This window comes from Nilaparvata lugens, chromosome 7 (assembly GCF_014356525.2).
Source record: "Nilaparvata lugens isolate BPH chromosome 7, ASM1435652v1, whole genome shotgun sequence".
NCBI classification, from domain to species: Eukaryota; Metazoa; Arthropoda; class Insecta; order Hemiptera; family Delphacidae; genus Nilaparvata; species Nilaparvata lugens.
In genome coordinates, this window is record NC_052510.1 from 31,048,294 (window position 1) to 31,064,973 (window position 16,680).

The 16,680-nt window shown below is 30.3% G+C and overlaps 1 protein-coding gene across 3 annotated transcripts in view; it reads right to left on the bottom strand.

The window, feature by feature from the left end:
- Positions 1–881: 881 nt before the first annotated feature.
- Positions 882–16,680, bottom strand: part of LOC120352363 — a 33,734-nt gene continuing 17,935 nt past the window's right edge. Inside the window, exons 1-3 of one of the 3 annotated variants that reach the window (XM_039432535.1) lie at positions 12,183–12,607; positions 7,715–7,903; positions 882–1,385 (exon numbers count right to left, since the gene is read on the bottom strand). In XM_039432535.1, coding sequence (XP_039288469.1) covers positions 1,230–1,385; positions 7,715–7,903; positions 12,183–12,332 — 495 coding nt within the window. In that variant the 5' untranslated portion in view covers positions 12,333–12,607 and the 3' untranslated portion in view covers positions 882–1,229. Of the gene's footprint in view, positions 1,386–7,714; positions 7,904–11,848; positions 11,894–12,182; positions 12,608–16,680 lie in introns of those variants that run through there. The other 2 variants (XM_039432536.1, XM_039432534.1) reach the window with 2 other exon arrangements.

The window sequence follows — 16,680 nt, forward strand, 5'->3', positions numbered from 1 at the left end:
AAGAACATGGAAAAAATGAGAAATTCTTTGTTTTTTCATTATACTAAGGATGGATGGGCTCTGCTTTCTTATAGACTGTCTCAATGATTGCAATTCTCCAGACTCCATCCTTTAGATAACTTTTATTTGAAATGGTACTTATAGACCGTCACTCTGTTTTGCTCACCTGATCTGTCTTACTCTCATTTCTGATTTGAAAAAGAGTTTCACACGTATAAAGCGCTTCTGGACGGACTACACTATTATTGTGGCGAATTTTCAATTTTATAGATAGACATTTTTTATTGTAAATATTCCAAGTCAGATGTTGGGCTCTTTTCATTTTCATTATTCGGTTCTGCCATGTTCGGTTCTCTTTCAATCTGCAGTGAATAATTTCTCCCAAGTACTTGAAATGTTCAACCACTTTTAATTATTTATTTTTGATTTTGATCTTGTTTACACAGAGATGATCTATTGCCATAATTTCAGTTTTCTCATACAATATGTTCAAACCAATCTTCTGTTAAATTCGTTCAAGACTCTCAATCTGTGATCTTACTTCTCTCACTTGTATAATATGATAGGTACCACACAAATTCTTTTAGAATACAAATTGTGATGAAAGGATAATTATCAATTATTATGATAATAATACTCCATGATAATTATTATCCTTTTGTCTTCTTTGATGACACGACTGGTTTCGAGTATACATTGCTTTATTCGAATATATTCTTCTCAAGATTACGGTACTAACACATGGAATATCAATATTTATTTATTTCGAAATAATAATTAATTTGAGCACTTCATCATGGGATGAATAACCGAAACCGGTAATGTCATCTGAGAGAATAGAAGGGTACTGATGATTCCATATATATAATAAAACTATCAAGTAGCCTTTTAGATTCTTTATATTTGTATTTATTTTAATAATAATAGCTATATAATTATTTTATCGTTTTCATTGAATACATTTTGTTGAGAACCAAAACATTAATAATACTTACAAGAAACACAAAAAATGATATAACTTACCATAACTAAAGATATTAAGCTATTTCACAAACCATCCATTCAATTAACATAATTTACATTCTTTCATACTCTTTTTGTTTTATTTTAACCTCTATTTCTTTTAATTCTAAAGTTTTTTTTGTAAATCTGTAGTTCCAACTCGTGTTTTTCCCTCATCATTTCAATTTTGAGTTCGTTTATGTCAACTTTCCCTCTCGTGTAGTCCTTCAAATCTTCGTACATTTTTTCTTTTGATTTGTTCCTAAACCTCCACTTTGAGTTTTTCGTTTAAGATTATTGTTTTCCACTGTAATGGAAGGCTGAATTATAATTTCCTCCTCGCTAATATCAATCACCTCTACTGACGCTTCAGTATCTTGAACCTGTAGAAATGTAATAATTATTTATCAACAATTATTGTGATCCAAAATAAGTACTATTTGGAAAAAAAGAGTTTAAAGACAAGAAAATCGTGACATAAGTAACAAACTGCTGAAATTGGAATTTATTAGTAACAGTGATATTAAATCCTAAAAGCTGTACTTTGTAGAATACCATTCAATCGTTTGTTTGTGTGTTTTTGTATAAAATTATGAATTCACTTTGGAGCTAATGAGTGCATTCATGCACTGTTATTATGTTTTCCATGAAAGCGGTCATTATTGTGGAATGTACTTATGTACTTATCTTAAGTGCCGTGCTACCAATTTTTCCTTAAACGGTTGGATTAGCATTTAACACCTATCACCTAAGGAAAGTTGTCGGCTCCAATAAAATAGATTCTTGATAAACTGTGAATGGATCTATTGCCTATGAATGAGAAATCCAGTTTTCAGAGCAAATTAACTTATAATCTTCAGATGAAAATTTTTTGCAAAACACAGAAATGTACAAAAAACAATAACTTACAAGCCTAATGATTTCAGAATTATTACGAACTAAAAATACTTATCTAGTTTACAGTTGAAACACAGTGGCTATTGGCTTTACTACACTAATAGCGAATTTTGCACAAAAATTTATATAAACTTCAATCTAAAACATTAATAAATTCATTTAAACAGACAATAACTCAGAGCACAAAATTATACAAGCAACAGCCAGCCATGTTTTTCAGAAGAAGGTCCAACAGGAAAAAGACACAAGTTGCCAGTCACGAAAGACAACGCCCTGTTCAATATCGATCTTTACAGACACGTCAACACAAAATTATAACTTATAAGTTTAGAATTCACATTCTACATCTGTTCTCAATAAAACTTTATTTTGAAAATGTTATTTTAAATTTTTATACATATATTCTATTCAAATAAACGATTTATTTAATAATTTGTTAACCCTGCCTCGGTGACATTATGGAACAATGCAACAAACATTTACGATAATAAATTCTCCGTCAAAAAATTTATCCGTCTATTGATAACTCTGACATTTACTATAAAGTTCCATAGATCTCGAATTGAAGATTCGATTTAAATGTGAGAAGAAAAATGTAATATTACAAATACCCCCCTCTTGACATAAAAAAATTTTACTGTTTGAAAAATTTAAAGAAAAAATTTACTTTGACCCTAATGAAAATTGTTGAAATTTAAATTCGAGAACAGTAACAATTTTTTCTAGAAAAACATTACATGTCATCCAAAAATATTGAAAATTATTATAAAAATTCATCAATAGCGTTTGTTATATGTTTCCAAACAATATCTCGAAATATAGAATATCAAAATTACTTTTGATTTAGCTTTATAATTTAAAGAAAAATATCTCAACAGAAAGTTTAATATGTAAAGAATAGTTTTTTGAAATTTCACATAAATTTAATAGATAGAAAATTTAATTTTTATTGCATAAAAAAATTATTTATGTTGAATGGAAAATTTATTATTATTATTTATTTTTTAAATGAATTGATGAATTGTTACATTTAATTTTCACATAAAATTTCAATAAATCAAAAAATGTTCATTTCTTTCACTATTGCCGCGGTTGATTTTATTGATGCACATTTTGGAAAACAGTCCGTTAAGGCACTCAGTATGATTTTCAGTTAAGTGTGACTCCAATGTGATGACGTTAAGTGTTGGGCTGATCTGGATGCACGTAGTGTTGGGCTGATACTTGTAGTCGACTGCTGCATACCAAACTCGATACAGGTGACATCTCTGTTAGCATTTCTTCATGTTTGTAGTAGACGGCTGCATTCCAAATTCAATACAGAGTCACATAAATTTTGTATCATATTTGTAATTATACAATGTACATTTCAGGCTTGAAATGACAATGTAATTTGTTTTTTGGAAAAGAGATAGACGCTGCATACAGGATTAATTTAGGTGAGGATTAATTTAGGTAAGGTTTGGTTTTTTGATATCTTCAGCTTTCAAGGTTTAGAGTTCTGCATACAGGAATAATTTAGGAGAGGATTTTTTGAATCAATTCTTTCATGATACTGTGACTGTTCTTCTGAATTCAAAGTTGTGAATGTGAACATGGATGGCAATTACCTCCAGGTAATGCAGTAGTGTTGAAGTTTGAGATACAGAGTCAGCAATAAGCATTGGCATTGCTATTGGCGTATGCTTTGGTGTCGGCTTTGGCATCGGCGTTAATATTGGCATTGGCGCAGGCATTGACGTAGCTATTGGCATTGGCGCAGGCATTGGCATTGATTTTTGTTGTTGGCATCAGCATTGGCGCAGGCATTGGCGTAGCTATTGGCATTGATTTTTGTTGTTGGCATTGGCGCAGATTTTGGCATTGGCGTAGCTATTGGCATTGGCGCAGGCATTGGCATTGATTTTTGTTGTTGGCATCAGCATTGGCGCAGATTTTTGGCATTGGCGTAGCTATTGGCATTGGCGCAGGCATCGGCATTGATTTTTTTTTTTTTTTTTTTTTTTTTTTTTGGCATCAGCATTGGCGCAGGCTTTGGCATAGTTATTGGTGTTGACATTGTTGTTGGCATCAGCATTGGCGCAGATTTTGGCATCAGCATTGGCGCAGATATTGGCTTCGGCGTAGCTATTGGCGTTGACATCAGCACAGGCATCGGCGTAGATTTTGGCGTAGTTATTGGTGTTGACATTAGCGTAGTTATTGGTGTAGGCCGCAGCGTAGATTTAGGCGTAGATATTGGCGTAGTTATGTCACACTAGTTTGAAAATCACCCAAATGTTCTTAACACTCTTCATGGCGTTCACTTGTTACTGATTTCGAGATTCACATGATAACTATTTCAATGTTAATGTCTGTGCTGTACCTGTTATCTTAAAATGCTTATAAACTAAGAAGAAAAACTTGATTAGGCTATCCATACAATCTAATACACATAAAATTAATTTAAGTATCTATGAAATTGAAATTTGTTAACATCTTATTATACAGTCAGCAATACATAAATTGTGAAATATGGACATATCAATGATAAATTTAAAAAAAAAATCATTCATTTTCATCTATTTACTGTTCAATTATCAAAATTTAATCCATTCTTCAAAATAGAAATAGAATTTCATAACACCCTGTATCATTATCAAAATTGTAAAAAACAAACATCATAACAACACAACAAAAATTTAATTTCAATACATATTTCAATAATTTCAGACATTTGGTCTTCTATTCAATCATTTCATAATATATTTGCATTTCATTATTAATATAACATTTCATTTATAGCATGTTCATTTCACATTTATGATTTATCATTCAGGGTTTCAAAATTATTTAGTTTTAATTTTGTTCAAAAATTGTATAAAAAGCAAATTATTTAATATTATTAATCATCGTTTGTTGGATACTATAGTTTATTTCGACTCTTCAATGTTCTAAACACAAACTACATTTCATGACAAAACTTTACTATCAAACATTAAACAAGAAATCATTCAAAACATCAATAATATTTTGCTTCAAAGGCAAACAATATTCATAATTAATCATCATTTTGCATCTATGGCAATCAACATTATTAATCATTATTTTTGCATCTATGGCAATCAACATAAGTAATCAACACAAAAAATATTATCTCATTACTGCCTCTCTAAGTCATAACCTCTGTTATTCCTTCTTTAGGCAATAATGGGTTTCCATCTCAAAAAACAATCACATACCAGCAAAATTCTAATCAACAAACCCCACTAAAAATTCTACATACACTCCAGCATCCATTTCAAACGATAATCAATCATATCAAAATTTATAGAACAAACAGTTTTAAAATTTGAAGAAAAAAAAATATCAATTACAAAACACTTTAGAAAAATTTTAGCCTTTAACTCATTTCAATTGATAATATAACACAACGTTTTAAATTAAACCAATTATTTTTTAAAATAATTTAAAATTTAAAGATTGTATAATAAGTATAAACATTTCAAGATTATGATACAAAGATGATCAAGATGAAATACTGGGTAAATAAGTTCCCTAAAAAATACAAACAAGAGAAAAAGAAAACTGGGTAAATAAATTCCCTAAAACAACATACACAAAATTGATACACTTCACATAAGTGATACATGATGAAAAAATATACCGCAAGCAAACAATTATTTACACAACAATGGATAGATTTTAGAAAAGTTAAGTTTTATCAACAATTTAAAGATTAGGAAAATAAGCTACTATTTCAACTTCCAAAATTATTTCAGAAAAAATACAAATTTAAATGACTATGGACAAGATTGGTTTAGATATGTATCATAGAAGAAATTTACTGAATATTACACAAAGACAGGAAAGAATTGAAATTTGAAAAGATCAAGGGCCAAGAAAAATAGGCTATAGGAAAGAAAAAAGACACAATTATGGACTCTTACCATACACTGTGTAGCGATTATGCTATTCTGAATCCCGGCATAACACAGGATTCCTAATCATTGTGTGTTGGGGAATACCCTTTCATCATGTGACTCACAGTCATCATCTTGTAAATAAGCAATTTGAAACAACCTTTGAATACTAATACATCAATGGAAACTTTGCGTTTTGTTTTCTTCAAGAACATGATATTATTCATGGGTTCATTTGTTTCAACAAAGCCGTTTTGCCTACAAAAGTTAGTCATGTTCACTTGAGAATGCATTGCATACACCTTTTCAATTCTCAGTTGATAGTTGAACTCATCAACTTGACTCAAAGCAACATTCATTTTGTTTACATTTTTCCTAACCTCTACAGAAACCTGTCTCATGTAATCATTCACTTTACTTATAGTTTTCCTAACCTTCAATGTAGCAATATTACTTTCATGATAGTTGACTTTCAGTGAAGACAACTCCCTACCTACTTCTTTATTCAATTCTACTATCTCACTAGGGTTGACTTTTTCAACAACAGTAACTTGGCCTACATTGTCAGAAACTTGAATGAGTTGATCCTGTATCTTAACACTACTATCATCCTGCTTCAATTTGTTTTCATCTTCATCTTTCAATGTTTCATGTGCACTTTTCAATAGAAGGTTTATACTAACCTGCTCTAGTCTTATACTAGTACATTCTTGCTTCATATCATCAAACCTAGCATTAAACTTAGCATTTTGCTCATCAAATCTAGCATTTAACTCATCAAACCTAGCATTTTGCTCTTGTTTAAAATTATCAAACAGTTGTGTTAAGGCAGCTATTAACTCATCATCATTTTTAATATTTTTCATATTGTATGCCATTTTGCTAGTCTGCACAGATAATATATTCATTAGGACTTGATCTCTCTTGAACTGATTTCCCACTCAGCAGTATACCATTCATAACCTATCAAGATATCTATCCTACTAATAATTTTTATAACCAGGGATTTCATAGTGTACCATTTGGGACATATTTATTTTGTAATTCGGTCCCACCACAGGGGTAACATTTGCCGTGCTACCAATTTTTCCTTAAACGGTTGGATTAGCATTTAACACCTATCACCTAAGGAAAGTTGTCGGCTCCAATAAAATAGATTCTTGATAAACTGTGAATGGATCTATTGCCTATGAATGAGAAATCCAGTTTTCAGAGCAAATTAACTTATAATCTTCAGATGAAAATTTTTTGCAAAACACAGAAATGTACAAAAAACAATAACTTACAAGCCTAATGATTTCAGAATTATTACGAACTAAAAAATACTTATCTAGTTTACAGTTGAAACACAGTGGCTATTGGCTTTACTACACTAATAGCGAATTTTGCACAAAAATTTATATAAACTTCAATCTAAAACATTAATAAATTCATTTAAACAGACAATAACTCAGAGCACAAAATTATACAAGCAACAGCCAGCCATGTTTTTCAGAAGAAGGTCCAACAGGAAAAAGACACAAGTTGCCAGTCACGAAAGACAACGCCCTGTTCAATATCGATCTTTACAGACACGTCAACACAAAATTATAACTTATAAGTTTAGAATTCACATTCTACATCTGTTCTCAATAAAACTTTATTTTGAAAATGTTATTTTAAATTTTTATACATATATTCTATTCAAATAAACGATTTATTTAATAATTTGTTAACCCTGCCTCGGTGACATTATGGAACAATGCAACAAACATTTACGATAATAAATTCTCCGTCAAAAAATTTATCCGTCTATTGATAACTCTGACATTTACTATAAAGTTCCATAGATCTCGAATTGAAGATTCGATTTAAATGTGAGAAGAAAAATGTAATATTACATAAGATAAGTTAGTGATTTTTTGCATAATTACCTCATCTGTACTAGTAGCTGCCTGAGCATCCATGCTAATAATCTCGATTTCTTTTTGGTGATAACCATCGTCACTATCACCATAGTTTTTCATGGGAAAGAATTGTGGCTCCATCAATGCCACAAATCTCTCCCCTTCATCATCCAGGCTTTTGTTGAAAGTGCCTCCCCCTGTTTTGTAAAACTCCACCTGAAAACATAGACAGTTTGTAATGTCGAGAATTCTAACAGCAGGCCTCCTACATGTTGATTGCTTAGAGTGGTGCTATTGTTCATTACAGTGATCCTTAAACCACTTCAGAATACAACATACTGTATTATTCAATTATTGTATTTTTGCTAATAACCATGCGTGTATTTACATAAGATTAGGAAATAATTTTGATTCAGTTTGATTTGGTTATTTATATAGGTAAATGAATATAGGAACTGCAATAATCACAGAATAATCCAATATATATTTCGATTCAACTGCTAAAAATGTTATTCATTTGAGATTGAATAAGTCAACTTTTATTTTGTTAAATTTTGTCATTTATATGGTTAACAATGTAGAAAAAGGTAGCCTATAATTTTTAGAAAATAGTTTAAATCTCACGAAGTATACCGGTATCTGATAAAGTGACAATAAAATGTATCCTATAATAATAGTTACTAAATATATTGTTCAGAATTATAGAATTAATATCGCCAGATGAATGCTAATTTATTTTTAAGAGTTCAACTCGATGACTACTTTTCACATGTACTAGCATTATTAAGATATTCTTGTAACCTTAAAGCTATCTGGGTTGTAGAAAAAAAATATCAACATTTTTTTTCCAATACCGTACTTTAAACTTAGAAATCAGAAAGTTTCATTAAAATAATTTATTCAATCAATTACAAAAAATGTTGAGTTATGACTATTTATTTTTATTTAAAGTGTAATTTTCACTATTTTCTTTGGTTTCGTGATTCCCCTAAATGAAAGCTTGCGTCAAAAGGCCAGACTCCCGCGATTAGATATGGGAAATACAACAGTAGGCCTATAGACTAACAGTATAGTAACCTCGTGTGTAATTCCTGCATTCGAACTATACCACAATATTGTTAAACAATGAACGTGAATTGTAAAGATTGTAAAATATGAAGGGGGTCATGAAATAATATGTAACACTTTATGAAGTTTGGAAATGCGAAAGCTACAGAATTATGAAAATAAATTTAATTTAAATTTTTGCAACAAGGAAATATACCTAGATAATATTATAAATAGCTTATTAGGGTAGACGAACCAGAAGCTGACACCCCTCCCAGTAGCTGACAAACTTTCTTATTATTCTTATTTTGAATTAAATATTGATTATTTCAACGACTACAACCTTTCGGAATGATTCTGTAGTACGTATCTTATAATATTTTGTAACTGTGACACATGCTGAACATTACTTTTGGCAGCGAAATTTTTTTTTTGAAATTATTGTGTCTAAAAATTCTAGAATATCATTGGTCTAAGGAGTCTGTTAAGAAAATTTTGAGGTAAGTGTATCATAAAATAGTATAGGCTAATAGTCAAATATTATGAAGTTATCATTATTTTGAAACAAAACCGATGTTAGATCAGCTTAATATGATCCATTCAATCATTTGCAGACTCATTGGAACATTCTTTGTTTTTATGTTAATTTGGGGGGATGTCAACCTTCTGGAGTTACTTTTTAGCGTATTCACCAGTAGCTGACACACTGTGTCAGCGTCTGGGGACTGTATTTTAAAATCAAATAATGATAATTTCATAAATAATAACTCATGGATGAGAGTGATTCCACATAGCCTACATATTAATTTCAATGCTATTGATCAATAGCTGATACATCATGTCGGATAATGGGTCATATGTTATGTAATATTACATTTTTTCTCGATTAAAATCAAATCTTCAATTCGAGATCTATAAAACTTGATAGTAAATATCAGAGTAATCGATATACGGACAACTTTTTAACTGAGAATTTATCGTAAATAATTGTGTTGCATTCCATGGTATCACCGAAACAGAGTTAACAGAATTAACAGATAATATAGAGGATATATAAATTTAAAATAACAGTTTCGAAATAAAGTTTTATTGAGAACAAATGTAAAATGTAAATTCTAAAATTGTAATTTATAATTTTTTGGTGACGTGTTCATGAAGTTGTCACTGGTTTGAGGTGTGTCTACAAGGCTTTGCTCTGTACTTTGTGCTTTTCCTTCTTCTCTAAAAAATGGTGGCTGGCTACTGAAAAGTGTTTTGTGCTCTCTGAATATTTTTCTGTTTAATTGAAAATTTTAATGTTTTAAATTGAGTTTTGAACAGTTTATAGTGTTCTAATTTTTGTCTATAATTATTTCTTGTGTTTACAAGCCTATAGCCATTGTTTTTTCAACTACATAAGTGGATAAGTATTTAGCTCGTAATGATTTTAGATGCTTAAGTGTGTAAGGTATTGTTCTTTGTGGATTTGTGTTATATATTGCCAAAATTCTTCTGAAGATTATAAGTTGGTTTGCTCTGAAAACTGGATTTCTCATTCATAGGCGACAGATCCATTCATAGTTTATCAAGAATCTACCACTTTGGAGCCGATAATTTTCCTTAGGTTAATAGGTGAAAAATGCTATCAAACCTATTTAGAAGAAATTGGTAGTACGGCAAATGTTACGCCCTGGTGTGGGACTCAAACTACAGAATATATCCCTGGTTATAAAAAATTATTGGTAGGATAGATATCTTGATGAATTATGAATGGGAGATGCTGCTGAGTGGGAAATCGGTTCGAGAAATTTCAGGTTCTAATGAGTAAATATTTTTTACGCAGTAGCAAGATGGAGAATAATAAAAATAATGAAGTTTTATCCAGTGAAAACATTCAAAACTTAGATGAAGAATCTCAAGATTTAGACCTAACGTTAAACAATGACTCAAACGATAGTGTAGCTGTAAGTGAAAACGTTTCAAATGTAACAATTCATGAGGAAGTAGTAGAAATATCAAATGAAACAAGTATGGTAGGAGCTAAAAATGATATAAATCGTATAGCATTCCTAACACAAAGGTTTGATGAGCAAAATGCTAAGATTGATGAGCAAAATGCTAAGATTGATAATTTGAAACAAGATCAAAAAGCTAAGTTTGATGATATGAAGCAAGAATTTGCTAGCATAAGACTAGATCAGGTTAGTACAAAGCGGGAAGTTAAAGAGATAAATGATACATTGAGTAAAAATCACAAAGAAATAGGTCATCTACAGCAGGAAACTAATGATCTTGAAATATCAATGTTAGATGTAGAGAAATCAATGCAAACCAAAATCATTCAAGTTTCTGATAGGGTCAATGAGGTTAATGAAAGAGTAAATAAAAATAAGATCATAGTTGAGCAACAAAATATGACACAAAATGCTATCAATGTAGAAAATGATGAAGGTATTAAGCATGCTGAAAAAGAGGTTGTAGAATTAAACGAAAAAGTAGACAAGGAAATCAAGGTATTATCCTCTTTGAAAATAGATTGTCAAGAAAATACAGCTGCTATAACTGAGGTTAGGAAAAACATAAATAAAATTAACATGTCAACAAAACCGATGTGTAATCATACTGGTAATAATAGTAATTTCGATAGGTTTGAATTCCAAATGCAAATTGACAGAAAGAATCCAATGCATTTCTTAGTAAACTTGACCCGAGTATCTTGAGAGAAATGAAATCATAAACTGGATCAAAATTAAAGGTATTTTGGAAAACAATTTTAATTCCAATTTTGCTCATCGTGATTAGTGGATTTTCATCCGTTTTGATGTAAATAACTTTGAAGAATTTAAAGAGAAATTCATTGCTAGAATGTGGTCAGACGACATTCAGTCATCTGCTAGAAATGATCTGAGATTTGGAAAATATAAGCCAAACTTATCTAAGAATCTTACTGATAATCATATTTCTCGTTTCAACATTGCTAAGAATCTAATTCCAGCCTTAGATAAAGATACTATTTTCAAGTTTTTGAAAGGTCATTTTGATGAAACCATATCTACATCTGCTATTATTCGTAACTTCAAGACTAGTGATGAGTTTATTTGTTTATTGAATGAGTTTGACAATACTGACACTTACAAAGTAAACAGACAAATGCCCCGTGATCATAACAATGCTGAAGCTGGAGGTCAAAATAAAACAATAAGTTTTCATCAGAGTGAACATAGGTATGATAGAAATAGGTCTCAGAATTCAAATGGTGTAATGTTTCATGATAACAATAAGCAGTATCAAGGAGGTAGGAATTATTTCCAAAATCGAAGGTACCAAAATGGACCAAACAATAATGGTCGTAGAGATCAAAATTTTCAGAATAATTTCAGAGATAATAGAAATCATCAACTTGTGAATTCAAATCAATCAAATTCAAATCGACCAGCTAACAACTACCAGTTAGATTTCAGCTTCCCACCGCCAGGTTATATGCCTGCTCAAACTTCAAATCAGATGAATGCAAATCGTCCAAGACAGAATGTTCCTTTAAACTAATAATGGGACGACGAAACGACAGCCCTGCTCTCCCAGTTAAGGAAACGTCAAATTTTGATATAGCCGTAGACATGAATAGAATAAATTTTGAATCTGAAACTTCAAACAGGTAAGAAATAAGAAAGCCAGAATTAATCAGTCAAATTCATGTGCAAGAAAATAGTTGTAAGAATTTAAGTAATGAAGTAATGCCTATTTATCAAGAAAGTCATATTAAAGCATCAAGTGTTAATATGGTACATACTCCAGAAATTCAGGTAGATGAAGCTATGAATAAATCTGAAACTGTTTGTCAAGAAAAACCATACATGGTAGGTTGTATTTTTAATGAACTATTGGAGGAACAAGAGAATACTCCACCTACTGGACATGATTTAGCAGAAATAGAAGTACAAATTTTCAATAAGAAATATCAAATGATTATTGACACTGGCTCTGAGGTAAATGTAATTAATGAGAAACTTGTTGATGAAATGAAGAAAAACAATCTCAAGTTGAACTTAGTACCAGCTCCTAATGTAAGTACCTATAGTTGTAGCTACTGGTATGAGACATGAGAAGGTAAATAAACAGATTATGTTAGAGGTATTTTTTGATACCTAAGTTAGAATTGCCAATAGTTTATCTCATAGTTCAAGATTTGAATGATGATATTTTGGTGGGTTGTGATTTCTTAAAAGATGCTGGAGCAGTTATTGATTTTAATCAAAATATGATATCATTGAAAGATTGTTGTTTTCCATTTATAAAAAAGGATACCTTGAAGTATAATTGACTTTTTCATGTTAACATAGTGAGAGACCAAGAAACGTTTGATACTTTATGGAATCAGCAGATTGATAATTTAAGATTACAGCTAAGTGATGAATCTCCTGAATTGGTAAACAAATTAATTGAAGTATTTGAAAATAACAAAGATATTTTCTCTGATAGTCCTGGATCTGCGTAAGATCATTTATTTCAACTTAAAATGAAAGATGATGTGAAATTAGATAAGAAGAGTTATCCGAATCCATATCAGTATAGAGATCAAGTTAAGAAAGAATTAAAGAAAATGTTGGATCAGAAAATCATTGAACCAGGTAGCTCTGAATATACAAGCCCTATGGTAGTAGTGAAAAAGCCAAATAATGAAATTCGATTATGTTTAAATGGAAGAGAAATAAATAAGTACATAATAAGGGATTTTACAGAAACTGAACCAATAGATAACTTAATCATTCGATTCAATAAGTGCAACTACATTAGCAGTTTTGATCTCACTCAAGGTTTCAATCAGGTAAAATTAACTGAAGATAGTAAAAAGCATGTAGCTTTCAATGTTCTTGGACAGACTTATCAATATACACATCTACCATTTGGATTGAATATTAGTGGTTCTGAATTTATCAAGTGCTTGTACAAAATGCTAGGTGAAGAGGTTTGTGAGTTTACTATTGCTTATATTGATGATCTTGCCATTTCTAGTATATCTCTTCAACAACATATCAGTCGAATTGAATTATTATTCAATAAGTTGAGGAAAAGTAATTTGAAGTTGGAACTGAATAAATCGAAATTTATTGCAGATAAGATAAAGTATTTGGGTTCTATTATAAGAGAAAATGGTATTGAAGCAGATGACTCTAAGCTAAATGCTATTCAGAAATTTCCCATTCCTCAAAATTTGAAACAATTGCAGTCATTCATAGGTCTCTGTAATTTTTACAGAAAGTTTCAGAAAAATTATTCATATCTGACAAATCGTTTTAAGCATCTTCTATGCAAGAAAAATAAATTCATTTGGACTGAAAAAGATAATGATACCTTTCAAGAAATTAAAGATGGGTTCATCGACTGTGTGATCTTGAAACATCCTGATTATAACAAAAATTTCATTTTGGCCACTGATGCCAGTGATGTAGGAATTGCAGCTGAGTTATTTCAGGAAGGTGAAGATAAGGAACACTGTGTCATTGCATATGCTAGCAGAAGCTTAACAAAATCTGAATTAAATTACTTAATATGTGAGAAGGAATGTTTAGCTGTATTATTTGGCTTAATGAAACTTCAAAATTATTTTGGTAATCAAAAAATAGTTGTCCGTACAGATCATAAAGCCTTGACCTTTTTAAAAAAATGTAAGATAGGACATGGTCGTTTGGGAAGATGGATTCTTGCATTACAGAATTTTAATATTGAGTGGGAATTTGTAGCAGGAAAGGATAACATTGTGTCAGATATCATTTCTAGAACTGATTATGAAGGTAATTTAGAAAATCGAAATTCAAATGAATTCAAGGTATTAAATATCATTAAGAGTGATAACAAGTTAATTGAAATAGTAAAGAAAATCAAAGAATTTCAAAAAGATTATGTTTGGTTAAAAAATGTAAGAGAAAAGTTAGAGACAGGTAATTTGAATGTCAACAAATTTTTTAAAGTAAATGATGATCTTTTGTTCACTTGAAAATCTGGAAAGAATAGTTTTTGGAAAGTTTGTGTGCCTTCAGCACTGTATGAAGAATTGATAGTTGAATTTCATGAAAGATTAGGTCATGTAGGTATATCAAAAACATGCAAATTTATTGAAGAAACTTTTCACATAAAAGATTGTTACAGACTTGTTACCAAAACTATAAGATACTGTAAGTATTGTCAACTTGTAAAGACATCAAATGAAAAGAAATTATTAGAAATGCATACCGTAATTTTCACTTTTTGTGTAGTTGAGAAGTTGATATTGTAGTAATTATTCATATTGAATGAAAAAAGACTAAGAAATTGTCAAAAACCACTGATTTATTGATAATTAGGAAGACCGGTTTCGGTTATTACACCATTGTCAATCTCTGTTTATCTGTTTATCAGAGATTGACAATGGTGTAATAACCGAAACCGGTCTTTCTAATTATCAATAAATCAGTGGTTTTTGACAATTTCTTAGTCTTTTTTCATTCCATACCGTAATTTCTGAGAAAAAACATCACAAAGTGTTCATTGATGTTTATGGAGAATTACCAGGTGGCAAATACAAATGGATGTGCATTATTCATGATGGCTTTACTAAGTTTACAAAGTTGTATCATATAGTTAAGGCTAACGCTCATAATTTAGTAAAAGTTGTTGAAAAATATGTAAATGAATTTGGTAAATTTGAATATATAATCAGTGATAATGGTACTTGTTTTCAAAGCAGATTGTGGAAAGAATCTATGGAAAGATTAGGTATAAAATATTACTACATTTCAGTTTATCATCCCCAGGCAAATCTTAGTGAAAGACCATTGAAAGAGGTCAATTGCATATTGCGAACTTACGTTCCTGTAAATAAGCATAATATTTGGTACAAGTATACTGATAAGGTTGAATTTGTCATCAACAACAATTTTCATGAATCAACTGGTCACATACCCATGGAGCTTATGATGAATCATAAATTGGCACATCTTGTTTTTAAGTATATCAAATATCCTGTAGAAAATAAGTTTGAACTTGAAGATGAAAGTATCAGAAACAAACGAATACTGTACAGAATAAAGAATGGAGGTGTCATCAGAAGATTCAAACAGAATATGCATAATAAACCCAAGTATAAATTCAAGGTTGATGATCTGGTCGTAATTCGAAATTACATTTTGTCGAGCAAGCTGAAGAAGTTTTCTGCCAAGCTGTGTCCTAAATATCGTGGACCTTACATAGTAAGAGATGATCTCAATAAAGGGTGTTTCAAACTTGAAGAGATAAGTACAGGTAAAATTATGAGAGTCAATCAATATATGATGAAGAAATACCATCAGAAAGCACACAATGGTTAGGAATCCTGTGTTATGCCGGGATTCAGAATAGCATAATCGCTACGCAGTGTATGGTAAGAGTCCATAATTGAGTCTTTTTTCTTTCCTGTAGCCTATTTTTCTTGGCCCTTAATCTTTTCAAATTTCGATTCTTTCCTATCTTTGTGTAATGTTCAGTAAATTTCTTCTATGATGCATATCTTAACCAATCTTGTCCATAGTCATTTAAATTTGTATTTTTTTTCTGAAATAATTTTGGAAGTTAAAATAGTAGCTTATTTTCCTAATCTTCAAATTGTTGATAAACTTAACTTTTCTAAAATCTATCCATTGTAGTGTAAATAATTGTTTGCTTGTGGTATATTTTTTCATCATGTATTACATATTTTAATTATGTCTATTTTTTTTAGGTATTATATTAGGTAACCAGGTTTTTCAGAGCAATTTATGTCCCATTTTCTCATCTTTCATTGCATATTGTGCCATAAGCCATATGTAATTAGGTTATAGTGTTATACAAATTAGAGTCATACTTGGAATCTACAAAATTCCATAGTAGTATATTTTATTAAATATTCTTCCTTATGAAAGTTTAGAACTGACATGTAGGATAGGCTCTAATTAATCTTTCTCTTCCTTGTATTA